Source organism: Olea europaea, chromosome 2 (assembly GCF_002742605.1).
Source record: "Olea europaea var. sylvestris chromosome 2, O_europaea_v1, whole genome shotgun sequence".
NCBI classification, from domain to species: Eukaryota; Viridiplantae; Streptophyta; class Magnoliopsida; order Lamiales; family Oleaceae; genus Olea; species Olea europaea.
The window spans coordinates 29,875,890-29,891,519 of NC_036238.1; the positions used below are offsets into that span (position 1 = coordinate 29,875,890).

The 15,630-nt window shown below is 36.1% G+C and overlaps 1 protein-coding gene across 1 annotated transcript; it reads right to left on the minus strand.

Moving 5' to 3' along the window:
• Positions 1–196: 196 nt before the first annotated feature.
• On the minus strand, positions 197–14,932 carry LOC111370290 (nuclear pore complex protein NUP93A-like). Its single transcript, XM_022991968.1, has 15 exons — positions 14,744–14,932; positions 14,300–14,391; positions 13,927–13,993; positions 7,218–7,277; positions 6,995–7,084; positions 5,585–5,854; positions 5,183–5,278; positions 4,916–5,050; positions 4,588–4,641; positions 4,399–4,482; positions 3,594–3,680; positions 2,603–3,505; positions 1,704–1,885; positions 604–895; positions 197–447 (listed from the first exon to the last, which is right to left on the minus strand). The coding sequence occupies exons 1-15, from the start codon at positions 14,843–14,845 to the stop codon at positions 370–372; spliced, it is 2,592 nt and encodes an 863-aa protein (XP_022847736.1). The 5' UTR covers positions 14,846–14,932; the 3' UTR covers positions 197–369.
• Between the last annotated feature and the right edge of the window lie 698 nt (positions 14,933–15,630).

Consider the following 15,630-nt stretch of genomic DNA (forward strand, 5'->3'; position numbering starts at 1 on the left):
TATATAATAATAATAATAATAATAATAATTGAATAAATGTCATAAAACAATTTTTAAAATTTTTAAACCAAACACATTTTCTAGTTTTCTGTTTTGAGAAACCGTTTTTCAGAATGATAAGTCAAACACGTTTTCTATAATTAAAAAATAGTCCCTCAAAACGAAAAACAATGAATTCAAAACTGAAAAGAGAAAATGGAAACGAAAATCAAACTCACCCTTAACTACTAGAATTAACTTCCATCCTCTCAGGACCACCAAAGTATGATCATTACAGGCACAGCCGAGCATTTTGTACAGTGTTCATACTATATATATATATATAATGAAACCATCAATAGACATCCAGCAGGCAACAGCGACATACTTTCACAAGCTTCGAGCAACCTTTTCGTACAAATCACGAGGCCAGTTTACATTTAAATTGTTCGCGAGAAAGTTGGCAATCTGCAAAATAAGGAAATTTCAATTGGATTATGCAAACAGAAGTAGAGATCTCAAAAATATCCGAATAAAACTCAATACAGAGTTAAATTGATAAAAGAATGCACCACGAATGAAAATTGATTTGGACGAATTATCAGCATAAAAATTGAAACATACTTTAGCCCTCAATGCGCGAAGCGATCCATCTGTATCAGTGACATTGTCCAGACAGTGAAGAGCAACTTTGAGAAGGTCCGGCACACAAGCCTGGACATGTGGAGACAAATTATTGAAGATATCAGTGGAAACATCTGGTGCCCTTGGATCTAAAGGAAGAAATGGGAGTTTGGCGACTTCCCTCAATGCATCTAATTGATTTCCCGTATTCGCCAGCTTATGGATAGATAAGATGGCCTCGAGCTGTCTAAGCACAATTTGTTGCTCCATGACATTTGCTCTCTCTTGAGAACTGTGTAATTGGACGACATGGCATCTTAGTCCATAATGTAATTAAAAAATGCAGAAAAATCATCTGAATAGAAAATTTTAAATATTCAATCATTTAACCAGTGTAATGCAAAAGATGAATTGTTCAACTTGTTTTATTAGAAATTCAATGTGATGTATTCTACACAATCCTAGATAACAACACTTCCAAATAAATCAGGTCAGACATTAGCATATCAGAAAAAAGAATTTCGATTTTCGAAAGCTATTTTGTTAGGCATCACCAAAGCGATCAATTTAAGCACAGCAAAACGTTCACGGTACTGCTGCAGATTTCAAAAATATTACACAAAAACAATTTTCAGATGAACCTCCAGGGAATTTTACTTTAGCGCAACGCCCCCTGCCCAATATTTATGTTCCTCGAGCATTCTCTAAAACAAGTAAACCTCCTCACAATTATGAAATAGGTTGTTTGAAACAAGCTATTAACACTGTTAAATTCGCTAACATCATTAACTCCAGTTTTATAACCAAATAACTTCCACGTGGGTTACAAAATTGGCTAACTGCACCCCCATGTTCTTTCAAAGTTTGCTTTGTTTTTTTACCCCAACTGCAAGAGTCCGCTTAGCATGTTAATCAAAGTGGATTCATCAAAAGTTTGGTCAGCAGCATTTTCACAACCATAAGATGCAGCAATATCAAAAGTTACAGGAGCCAACTAATATTTCAAAAAAGAAAGTGATCAACGTCAGATAGAAAAGTACTATCTAGTAAATAAATTATAATTTAAAAGAAACAGAATACAAAGAAATATTGAAAGTAACCTGATTTCAGGGTAATATTTGGATGTCTCCAAAATCTCATTTCCAGAGTGAATAAGCCCAGTAATCCGGCTTTCACCATCCAATCTACCTCGTGACAGTGAACAAATGGCTTCAGCGAGGCACTTGTTTATTGTATCCAAAGCAGCAGAAAATGCCCCAATTCTTTTCTGAATTTCTACGGACTAAGTTTTTGTATTCAAGAAAACAAAAGTAATCAAAAGGGTTAATAAACTGCTAAGGATTTAACGTTGGCAAAAGAAAACATAGCGCAACATTATTAAAGATTATCACTATCAATAACATAGGTGTCAAATTGAGCGGACCAGCCCTAAATTGCTTGACCTGCCCGGAAAAGTCCAGCACAATAATCGGCCCGGGGCCAGTCATGGGCTAGCAGTGAACGTGGGTCCGTGTAAAATTTAAATTTTTAATTAAAAAATAAAATCTATAGAGAGAGTGGAGAGCCATTCTCATTCTTCCTATTTGAAGGCAGGTTCTGACCTGGCCTGAAATTAATCAAGGCAGAAGCACACATTTTAGGCAGCATTTTCAAATATTAAGGTAGATATTATATATTCCCAAAATACAGGTCAATTGGATCCCTATATTTTTTATTTGGGAAAAAAAAAGGAATTCACAATTTTTGTTTTTAAAGCAATTTGGTTCAGCTATAGTAACAAGCCAGTATCCAGTCCAGGCTTCACTGAAATTTTACCAGGTGGGTAGAGCTGGTCCCCGAACTGAGATGGACCTGTTAGGTAGCCCCAGCGGGGCCGAGCCGGTTCATCTTTGCGGCAGGCCGGTTCAGCCCAACTCACCCATTTTGACACCTCTATTCAATAATATGAAAAGTCCAGGAGACTAAATTAGCAAATGATAAAATTTTGGGGAGCCATTACTTTGTCATACAAGCCGACATCCTGACAGTGCCGAGCAGCTTCAAGCAGAAACTGCTGTCTTGTGTTCAAATCAGTCAAAAATCTTCCCAAATGACCTTCTCCAGCATGTCTTGGGCCAAGCAAGAGATCAATACCACCATCATGTAACAGAAGCTCTGCAAGGAGTTGTTTTAACATCAAGATCCTCTGCCTTTGTTGATCGACGCTACCTCTACCCATCCATGATAACTGCCCACCACCCACTGCTGCAGCAGCTTGAACATAATATTCAAGTGCCATTGACAGGTCATCAGAGCGCAGATAGACAGTCCCGTACTGTCTAATTATGCTAGATGCCTCTGCAGAAGCATCCATCACCCCTAGTTTTTGCCCTGAAGCAGAGCCTTCAGAAAGGACCCCATGGTCTGCAAACACAATGGCCATATGGACACCGTCAATGTTATAAGCTTCACCTCCCATATCTTTGGACAAATAGAGAATTGCCGGAAGCAGCTGAATACTTAAAAGCAAAATATATGGATACACCAGAGGATCCTTTCCGTTCTTCGTATAATACGATGGCTCAAACTTATTTAAGTAAGCCTGCAAATCATCCAAGCTGTAGGGTGATAATCCATCATTTAGGACAACAGAAGAAGACGATCCACCAGAGAAGTCACGTATAGATGACAATTTAAACCACAAGAAATCCTCTATGGTATTAAAGATCGTAGGCAGTTCTCTGAGTATCCGGTCTATGTGTCGGCGAGAACCAGATATTATGGCATATAGGAGTAACTTTTTCTTGTCATATGAAGCTCGACCTACTCGGTCACCCATCCTTAACATTTTGTCACATTCTTCAGAAGCGGCAGTTGCAGTTTCAGTAGAAACCATACCTCCAGTAGTTATCCACTCATTGAGCTATCAAGATATGGAGATTATACAATTAAGAAAAAGGAGAAAAAAGGGGTACAATCCTGAAGAAATAACCAACTTATTCAGTGCATACCAGAGGAGCAAATTGCAGTGACACACGCGATGTCCGTGAAACCTCTCTTGCCTCACTATAATACCCAGTTCTCAGGCAAAAGTATATCTGTTACCAAAAATGGGGGGAAATTTTTTTGAGACAAAATCTTAACAAATAATTGAATCCGAATTGCTTCAGTTGGTCACAAAAATTTTATCCTAAAAAGAAGATGCTTTCTAGAACAGCTTTTGTTTGGAATATTACAACTAAAGCAATGCATGGAAGTGAGTTCTTTTTCTTCAATCTCTTGATCATTTTAGTACTAGTTATTCAACAAAAGAAGATAAGAAATCACATATCTGATTTATGTTGAAGACATGTGGCCCTATCTATCAGTTTGAAACTTTTTTGATCAAGTAATTCAAAATGATATCAGTAGGCAAAAGTCTTGGGCTCATATCTTGCTGCCACCCATTTTTTTGAATTGTGCATGTGCTTGGCTTCAATGAGGAAAAAAAAATGAACCATGCCTACAAGCGAGAAAGCATGTTGACAATATTTAAAATGATACAACATGATCCTATCTAGCAGTTTAAGCTTTTATATCAAGTGATTATATAGAAGATTTTGAAGCATTTCACAGTCAAACCATATACAAGAAACTAAAGTTTAATGAAATCGAAATGTAAAAGTGAGTGAAAATAGGACTTCCACACGTGTATTATTCAAGCAAGACTAATGAAATATTCTAATGTACAAGAGTACAATAAATTTTTAAGGCCTTTTCCAGGGTAGGACTAAGAACCATCTATAGATTTTATACAATCAGAAGAAAGTATCAAACCTGTTGCCAAGTGGTATCAACTGGAGGCTGTCGACGGGCATCACCGGCATCAAAGTCGAGAACACCATAATCCCTTAAACGAATCTGCAAAATACAAAATAGGATAATATAACCGATTCATAGTAACAATAAATTAGAACTATTTTTGCAACGTCCATATTTTCGGTAAATGCAGTAAATCTGACAAACCCGAAGGAAGGCACGGATTATTTGCAAATTTCCAGTAGTCCCACCAAGAGCAGCCTACATTATCAGCACATAAATGTGATGAATATGGATTAAAATACAGTGAAGTTCTTGGGTTACAAAGTGAAGAAATAAGAGACGGATATGTTTGGGAAACATCGAAACTACTTCAGAAGGCAAGAGGTCTGAAACATATTCCTTTTTTCATAGTCATTAAGTAAATAATGTAACAAACCATATTACTACATACGTGAGTACCAAGTAGCTTGGCAGAAATAAATTTTAAGCAGCAATTAGTAATAAGAGGAAACATAAACAGTAAGAAATACACCTGTGCAGGATGACCTTGAATCGTATCCATTACGTATTTTTTATGTCCCCATTCAAGGTGGTGCCTTGCTCCCATCACCAAAGACATTTTCTTGGGAACATTCCATTGAGCATTTGAATCCTCGCCCATTAATGTCTGTCAGTCTTTCAATTTATCAGCAAAAAAAATTTGTGTAACAATTTTTTTTATAAAGAAATCTGTGACTCCTAAGGAGAAAAGGAATGACATTTCACATCTAAAGAAATTCGTGAAACAGCGGCATTATACCAAAATAAGATGCCATATCTTCTGCATGCTCACTGATTTTGCACCAGATGTGTCAATGTTCAGACTTTCATACGCATGCTTGAAAGCTAAAGCAGGCTGCCAATAGTGGACAATCAGTTAATATGACATGAACAGTTATTTACTTGTAAATGAACCAAGTCAAAGAAATAAGGAAAGATATGCAGTACAGCCATAAATCAGACAAACCACAAAACAATCGAGTGAAAAGATATAAAAAATAAGGGAATATTTAGTGTAAAAGAAAATAGAAGTAGAGTCAAAACTTCCGCAAGGGAATACAGAAACACCAAAACCACACATCATATCAAGCTTGAAATCTTTCATGTATTATTGCAATGATTAATATTTAGTCTCTAGTAACATCAGACATTGAGCTCTTACTTTAAAGGGTAACCCATGCTCTCTTGCACTGTTAAGATTCTTCACAACTTCAGCATATGCTGCAGCTTTGCTCTCAAGGATGGATTTATTAGCCAAAGGTGCAAGCTCCATGCCAGATGGACCAGATGAAACCTGAGGACTAGAAGTTGCTGGAACAGTTTGGCCCTGGCGAATAATCCCACTGCTCAACTCACTAATATTTGTTCGAGGCAATGTCGATATTCGGCACAGGCTCTGAAGGAAGTCCCGTTTTTCCTTTTGCCAATCTTCCTGAGACAACCAGTTCCACATGGAAACAAGAGATAAGTCGCACCGTCTTCGACATCACATAGTTTAATGAACATTCTAGAGCAAAATCAATAATGACCATACTAGTAAACATCAAAATTAAGTGCGTGTTTCATAGCTAGAAATGTCTTTCTAACTTCTCTTTGCGTAATTCTTGTAGGTACATAAAAGAGGGGGGAGAGCCCATTCCTCAACATGGTCTTTCCAGGAAAGTCCTGGAGATCTGAATCCTCTTTTGAGCCAAGGAATACCTTTTAGAGGACAACCTAGATACTAATCATCATCCCCATCCCCACCAAAAAAAAGAAGGGAAAAAGGATCAACCTCTGTCTCGGCCAAAACCATGCACTCATTCATGTCAACCACCAAACATCTCAACCCACCCCAAAATCCACTCTCCACCTCAGATCAGTGTCTGCAACCTCTCCAACTTATCCACTCTCACAGTCAGCCAAACATCAGAACACATTATCCACCATTTTGTTGTTCCATCACCCCTGAATATCACCAGCCTGCTGGATGCCCCAGTTGGGAGAGCAAAATAAAGCAACAGGTTGTGTTAGACAATGTTGAATCAGTTACTGAATCTTAAATAGGTAGCCTGAAATCTTGATGATTAGTTTACTTAATCTCAGATCTGAAGGATTTGTTCTTCTGACTGTTCTGTTGTGTATTTCAAGTTCAATGATCCATAGCCGATAATTAAGAGATTGGTGAATTGGCGTGAGGGGTGATCTTTTTCCTTTCTGTGTCTATGGCCAAATAAAAAAGCATAGTTTACTTAATCTCAGATCTGGAGGATTTGTACTTTTGACTGTTCTGTTGTGTATTTCAAGTTCAATGATCCATAGCCGATAATTAAGAGATTGGTGAATTGGCGTGATTGGAAACTGGCAGTTGATCTTTTTCCTTTCTCTGTCTATGGCCAAATAAAAGATCATTGGAACACCCCCCCACCCCACCCCCTCACCCCAAAAAAAAAAAAAAAAAATCCTGGTGGAACCCCTTCTAAGTGGTATGGCCTTTCATTCCATGTCTTTTCACACGAGCAAAGAGGCGTAACATGCTTATCAAAAGAAGAGCAGGCAAGTATAAAAGGTATTAATAGTTAGACACACTAACCTCTAAAACAGACATCATATAATCATCAAAACTTCTGAGGTTATCCTTCTGAGCTTCCTGAACAGCTGAGATCATTGCCATTTCATGGACCTGAGTTGCATCAATTATAATATGAATTGATAAAGCAATTTTTTACAGACCTTCCCATTTTTACCACCAGTGTGTCATGGGCGTAAAATTCTGTGTTCAAACTACAATGTATACCAAGAATAAGTGTAAATACCTGCTGCAGATACTCTTCAACAGTTGTTGCCTCAGCAGGAAAAACATCTTCAAACGTGGTCTTTTAGATGAAAATGACAACAGATGGAAGCAACAAATGAAAAAAAAAAAAAAAAAAAAAAAAATTAATTAATTATTATATATTTAACAGCAGCAATCATTAATATCATATTAGAGAAAAGGAAGGGAAAATCATGAAATAATTAAAAGAGTGATAGAGCAAAGTAGACTCTAAATTTTCATTTTCAAATTATATGGTACCGCAAACCAATCATTTAGAATTGACCTAGCTTAGAGATATGAAGCCTAGACAAGATCAGCAAAAATTTCACATAATTTGGAAGCAAGACTTCAGTAACACCATTATTGAAGCATCTCCAACAATGCTCTTTATATTAAAAAGCATCTTGAACGAAATTTAAAAATAAAGAGTAAAAGTTTTTATACAATTCAATAACACTCTTTATTTTTAACATTTATATTGATTTTTTCAATGAGAAATTATGACTCAGCATTTTCCCTCATTTTTATTTATTTTTTTGTCTAGCTTGTTAGGTTTGTCTGAATGCCTCTCAATTGAGAGTTTCTCCTCATTAAATAGGAACTTTGTCCCTAATTATCGTCCCAAATTGCAGCCAAAAAATATTTCTATCAAATATCCTATTTACATCACTATTCTATATTTACAATATAATCATATGCATAATGTGTGTGATATGCTGTCATCCCCCCTCAAATTGATGTTGTCTATCAAAAAGCACAATTTTTCAACTGTAAACTGATGTCTAAGATGTCTGAGAGCCTTGGTAAATATGTCAGCTATCTGAAAGTCCGTAGAAACGTGAGAAAGTGTAAACACTTGTTGGTCAAATGCTTCTCGTATGGAGTGACAATAGACCTCAACGTGCTTGGTTCGCTCACAGAATACCAGATTAGCAACAATCTGAACAGCGCTTGTGTTGTCAGCATGAAATGGAGTAGGAGTAAGATGAGGAAAACCAAGTTCACCTAGTAAGCTCCGAAGCCATACAATCTCAGAACAAGCGTAGGACATAGCTCGATATTCAGACTTAATGGAAGACTTTGAGACAGGATCTTGCTTTTTACTCTTCCACAAGATAAGTGCATTTCCAAGAAACATGCACCAACCAGTAATTGACCATCGAGTATCCACGCAACTAGCCCAATCAATATTAGTAAAACCAATCAATTGTAGAGAATTCCCAATAGGAAAGAATAAACATCGACTAGATGTACCCTTTAGATAACGAATGATACATCGCACAGCGGCCAGATGAGGATGTCTAGGGGACTACATAAACTGGCTAACTTGCTGGACTGCAAAAGAGATGTAAGGCCTTATTATCGTCAAATAGTTCAAACTTTCCACCAGCTTCAATATAGCAAAGGATCGGCTAAAAGATCTTCTAACTGGTGAAGCTTCGGATTGACCTCCATAGGTGTGAGAACCGAGTTGCCTGACCCAAGTCCAACATAAGTAATTATATCTTGAGTATATTTGTGTTCATGTAACAGTGTGCCTTTAGAAGTGGAATGCACTTCCAAGGCCAAGAAAATACTGCAACGTACCAAGATCTTCCATGTGAAAGGAAGTTAGAAGATGTTGCTGCACTTCCCCAATTGTTTGTGGATCAAAACCTATAATGACAATATCATCCACATATACTAGAAGAACCACGATGCCAATATCAATCTTTCTAAGGAAGAGAGATGAATCATATTGACTTTGGATAAAATTGAAATCAAGGAGAGTAGTGCGAAATTTATCAAACCATGCTCGCGGTGCTTGCTTTAAACCGAATAATGACCGCTTCAAATGACGGACTTCACAGGATGAGTGAGGGAACAGGCCAGGAGAAGGAGTCATGTATACTTCTTTCAATTCTCCATGTAGAAAAGCATTCTTGACATCCATTTGTCGAAGTGACCATTCTTGGGATGCAGCAATGGCAATGATAGTGGGCACTGTAGTCATCTTAGCCACCGATGGAAATGTCTCATCAAAGTCAATGCCATACTCTTGTCTGTTGCCAAGTGCCACCAAGCGTGCCTTGTATCGTCGATGGAACCATCAGTGCGTAGCTTCTTTGTGTAAACCCATTTGCATCCAATAACTTTTGCCCCATTTGGACAGATACAAAGTCCCAAGTATGATTGCTTGTAGAGCTTGAAGTTTTTCATTCATAGCTTGCATCTAGCAGGCTTGACTAGAAGCCTGACAGTAAGATTTGGGGACAAAAGTAGTGTCAATTGTAGCTTGGAGTGTAGTATGTGAAAAACCATACTTATTTGGAGGACGAGTGACACGATTGGAGCGTCAAAGTTCAAGCTCTGGAGGACAAGGCTCAGGTTCAAGATCAAACTTTGGTTCGAGATCAAGGGAAAGAGGCAGTGGGGACGTCTCTAATATACAATTCTTGGTTTAAAGTGTTTAATAGGACAAGGCGTAACATCAAAAGTAGGAAGAATTACAGAAGTAGAATCAAAAGTGACACGAGACTCGAAGAAATATTAATTTTCAAAGAAAACCACATTCCGAGAAATGCGTAGCTTATTAGCTTCCACATCATAACACACAAACCCCTTATGAGTAGGACTATTTTCCATGAAAACAAACTTATCGCTTGAGTTGTAAGCTTGTGTCATGGGTGGTAAATGAACAAATCAAACACAACCAAAAGTATGTAAAAAATGATAGTCAGGAACATTACCAAACAAGCGAGAGTAAGGAGAGTCATAATCCAAAGTGCGGGAAGGCAATCTATTAATCAAGAATACATTCGTAGATAAAGCCTTTACCCAAAACTTAGAAGGCAAAGAAGATTCAATCACTAAGGTATGAACAATGTCTAGGATGTATCGATTTTTTCGTTCTGCAACACCATTCAGTTGGGGAGTATAAGGGAAGAGCGTTGAGGTAGGGTTCCCTTTATTTTGAGATAGTCCTAAAAATCTTTAGACATATATTCCCCTCCTCCAAGAGTCAGAACGTAAAATTTTAATGTTAGTGAAAAATTGGGTCTCAACATAAGCAACAAAGGTTTGAAAGATTGAGAAGACTTCAGCTTTGGAACGGAAAAAATACACCAAAGTAAAACGACTATAATTATCAATGAATGTCACAAAATACTTGTATTGAACATGTGAAATAATAGGACTGACACCCCAAATATCAGTATGAATAATATTAAAGCAACTTGAAGTACGACTACCATGATCACGGAAAGGTAGAACTTTGCTATTACTGAGTTTACATGTAGTACAATTAGAAGATAGATGAATAGAATCTTTATTACCCAAATAACCTTGTTTCACAAGATAAGTCAAAACAGTAGAATTGGGATGTCCCAATTTCTTATGCCAGACATTAGAGTTCTCAATTACAGCAGTATGAGCTAAAGATATAGTACTAGGAATGGAAAACTGAAGCGGAAATAGACGTCCCACTTTAAACCCCTTTGTGTTCACTTTCCCTGATGCTTGATCTTGCACAAGACAACCATCACGACCAAAATAAACATCACAATTGTTATCCACCAATTGTCCAACAGAATCAAACTTGTAGATAAATCAGGAGATACAAATACATTGTTAAATGAAGGCCTCAAGTTTCCAACTGCAATAATTGGTAACAGGGCTACCCATTGGCTATTTCTATGTGTTGCTTACCCTCATACTATTTAATATCGTGCAAGTTATCCGTATTCCCAATCATATAATTTGAAGCAGCGGAATCAACCAACCAAGAAGAGGAGAGTAAATTTTTCTTACCTTGCAGTCCCAAAGCAGATAAGGCAGATATAATAATTTGGTTCATTTGTTGTATCATCTCAGGCGTGAGAGTAGAAGAGTTGCTTACTAAGGTTTGATCACTAGATGGGTAGACTGAACGTCAACTTGAAAAGCCTGAGCCTAGCGATTCTGAGGTCGTATGCGACAATATTTAATGATGTGTCCCTCCTTGCAATAATTACAGAATGTCTTGTTACAATGTTTGGCAATATGTCCAAGCTCCTTGCACTTGTAGCATTGTGGCTGATATTTAGATTTTCCTCTTCGCTGGGTAGCATTGGCCACATTAATAACCTTAGAGGACACAGTCATTTATCCCATTCCCAGTTGAGTAACGAGACACTGTTCTTCACGTAATAATTCTCCCAGGTAGATATCCAATGATGAAACAGGATTGAGGTTGAGTAAACTAGCCCTAACAATTTCGAATTCCGATTAGAGCTTCATAAGAAATTGGTCCCTTTGATTTTTTGCTTGAATTTCCTGTAGTGCGGCTAGTGCTTCTTTGGGAGCCTTGGAATGAATTATGCCGGAGCATTCACTTCATAGATTAAGAAAACCAGCATAAAATTGATCAATCGAAAGATTACCTTTGGTGTATTGTGCAATTTCCAATTCCAAGTGGAACTTCCTTGCAGAGTTTCCTTGATTGTAAACACGTCCAAGATAATCCCACATATCTTTGGCCGTAGTAAATGAACGGAGATTGGATATCAAATGAGATTCTATTGATCCCAAAATCCATGCGATAATACGTGCATTTGTACTTTCCCATTGTTCTTTCCCTTTTTTGTCTTTAGGAATCGTAGATGACCTATCCAAATGTCCCCAATTATAAACATCTTAAGTTGAAACTCCCATGTGGAATAATTCTTCCATTAAAACGAACGACAATATTTTCCGTCAACATCACAAATGCAGCAGTCCAACACACCTCCTCTAATCAATCAACAATGTTAATATGTTTAACGTAGTCCAAACAATGGCCCAAAAGAATAAATTATAGCCCAAGCAGTAAATGTCAGTAGCCAAGAAATAATGGCCCAATTAAAATTATCTAATAGCGGCCCAAAATGAATGTATCAGCCCAAATTATCAACCCAAATAAATATTATTGTAGCCCAAAAAAAAAAAACTGCAGATCGTGAAAACAATCAGGAAGAAAGGGTCCACCAGTCCTTGCCTCTGCAAATCCGATACCCACAGAAGAATCATCGTTGTCTCCGGATTGTGACGTCGTCTACGCCGTCAACTGATGAACGGCAAACTGAGAAACACAGAAATTGACTCAACTAGACCAGTTACTCGTCTCCAGAAGAAGACGCGAAACCCACCAATGTTCGAAGGTTGCAACACCGTTTACTCATGATGGAACAGAAGGAAAAGAGAGCCAGAATACCAAAATAAATTGGTAAGATTTCTGATCAGATTCTTGTAACACCTAGAAATCTTAAGAAATTAACAGTATTGGAGGAGGCTCTGATACCATGTTAGGTTTGTCTGAATGCCTCTCAATTGAGAGTTTCTCCTCATTAAATAGGAACTCTATCCCTAATTATTGTCCCAGATTACAGCCAAAAAAAATTCTATTAGATCTCCTAATTACATCACTATTCTATATTTACAATATAATCATGTGCATAACATGTGTGTTACGCTGTCATCGCTTCGCTCTTTTTTATTTTATCATTTCCACTCTATTTTGAAGTGTAGGGGTAATTCCAAAATATTAAATAAAAGCACTAAAGCTTTATATAGAGAGTGGGTTTGGCCCTCCAAATCAAATCCACTCTTTTTTTTAGTTTTCAAAGATAGTTTGCTGGACTTCTTAAAATGAGGATTAACTCCCTATAATTAAGAGATTGAGACTCATAAAGATCCTATTGGAGACGTGATTTTAATAGATTAGAATCTATCTCAAACAATTTAGTGAAAAATTCAAAATAGAACATAAATAGATATGTCAAATGGTTCTTCCAATATGTTTCAGCTTTTCTGCCATTCTTTCGAATTACTAGCATAGAAGCCAAAAAGTTGGTGTAAAGCATACATATAGAAAACAATGATAATTAGTTATTAATAACTAATATTTTTTTTTTTTTTTCAGGAATCAACTTCCAAATCCTGCATTAATTACTTTCGATTAATTAATAGTTTCTTTCGAAAGTTCTTTATGGTATTAATTTTTAGATAAAATATTCTTGTGTTGGTGAGTAAATATATATATATATACAGATTCTACATTTTAGTTCATTCCATAGAACTCCTAACATAATGTAGAAGTCATGACTACACTTTCAGGAAACCATTGCATTACAATTAGACAAGCTCTTTTAACAAGTCTTCACCTACGAATGCCACAAGCATGTATCCTGCCAAAAGCTTTTCTGTGTTTACGGTAAAGATTTGAAACGTAAATTTTTAAGAACCAAATAAGGTACAATCATATATGTGTTCCATTCAAGAATCATATTGACCATGAGAATAGTGAAACTAAAGAACATATTTGTTGAATATTACTCAAAGTATAAGCTAGTTGATTTTACACCTTCTTTTATACCATGTCCAATAAGGAGATTCGTTGTTTAATAGAAGTCCCATGAAACTTTATGCTAATTAATATATCTTATTACTGAAAACTTTCTGTTCCCAGCATTACTTCAAGAGGTCAGCTGTAAATCTCTTTGCTTTCCAATATCTTCAGTCAAAAAGCTCAAATAATTAGCCACATAATTCACATAAAGAAATGTGTGCCTAAACTTAAATACTCTTAACATTATATTAAAAGATACATCATTCAAGAAGGAATATTGACATTTTCAAGACACCTGAGAGACATGCATAATTAACACTTTACATCATTTAGTACAATGTTCAATTGAGAGGAGAAATGCTACCTTCAATTCAAAGGACTTAAGATCCCGTGCAAGCTGTTCTGCATTTATTCCCTCTCGAGCTAAAAGCCTACAAATTCAAAGGACTTTTCTCAAAATTGGAAAGGAAGAGACTAACCAGAAAATATAAAATAATAAAATTTAATTTACTTTGCAATAGTAATCATACTACTAAAATTACTAAACATATCCTAAAATATATCGAAAGAACCACTATGAATCACACATCAAAACTGCACCAATCGTAACAATTTTCTTAGCAAGCAAACAAAGCATAAATCAAGATCAGCTTGAATTTAGCAAATTAATGAATTCTCAAATACATAAACAAATGAAGATAAAATATATGAATATGTAATTTTAATAACTCCATTACCTAGTAGCCGCAATAGATTGAGATGGAGCTTCAGTTCGTAGAGTTTTTGCCTTAAGCTTCTTTGACAAGGACTCCAATTGATCCAAATTCCTCTAATTGCCCAACATAAATCATTCAAACATAAAAAAATCACTTCCACAATTTATAAATGGGGAGAAAAAATATAACAAACCCACATTCGACATTTAAATAATAAAAAGGACAATTAAACAATCACAATTTGCTTTATTCTTTGAAAAGGACTACAATTGATCCAAATTCCTGAAGTTTCAGACCAATAAATCATTCAAACATCAAAACAATTCGTTTCCACAATAACAAACTAAAGTTCGACATTGCTAGCTCCATAGTTAAATAAATGAAAAGCAGATTTAAAAAATGGCAATTAGCTTAAGTTTCTTCAGAAATTACAATTTTCTCTGGTTTCATTTTTCGAAATGGTACCTGGAGAGGAGGGAACTGGGCAGAAGGAGTGGCTTGTTCGAGAAGCTTCGAAGAGGAATGCAAAAGATCCGACCATCCACTCATGTCTGAATCATTCGCCATTGTTCCGCCCGTTTCACAGTCTACACTGTGCAGTGCGAAAGCAAGTGTGTGTATAATTTGTATTATATCGTAGAGAGAGAAACAAATAAATGAGGGTTTATGTAGGGAGCTAAAAAGCCCTAATTTGAACGGTAAAGTTTTTTTCCTTTGTGATTTGTCTGTGACGCAGCACTGCTCTCTTACGGTGCACCCCGACGGCAATTGCTACAATTTTAATTTTACTTGATTAAATTTATTTTAATTTTATGGTTCTTTTATCGTTTACCCTTAAAAAATTATCAATCTACCAAGCAAACTCTTCAACGTATTATGGCTATACATCAAACTCAAGAGGAGACGAGAGTTATTATTGTAATTTGTACATATAATTAATGCCTCGATCATCACCAACAATATCTTGGTAAGAAACTACTACCATCTAACATCATAATAATCACCTTAAAAGATGGTATATGACCTTGGCACATAGTATTAAAATTGACTTTTTAATTTTAATTTTTTTTTTAATACTGATCAATATTATAAAAGTGTCAAGTTCAACATACAACCCTAGCATTCATCGTCAGAGAGAATTTTTTGGTCTTAGGGTATTCTTGATAGTGAACTTCACGATTATATTCTTAGATGCTTGGAAAGCGCGAGGACAAAATCGAAAAATAAAAAATAAAAAAAAATCCATGCCCTTTATATAGTAATTGTTGGGTTGTGTGCTTATATAATATATTTTGTTATTATAAAATAATTATATATAATAAATAAATTGTAATTTTATTTATTTGTTACAT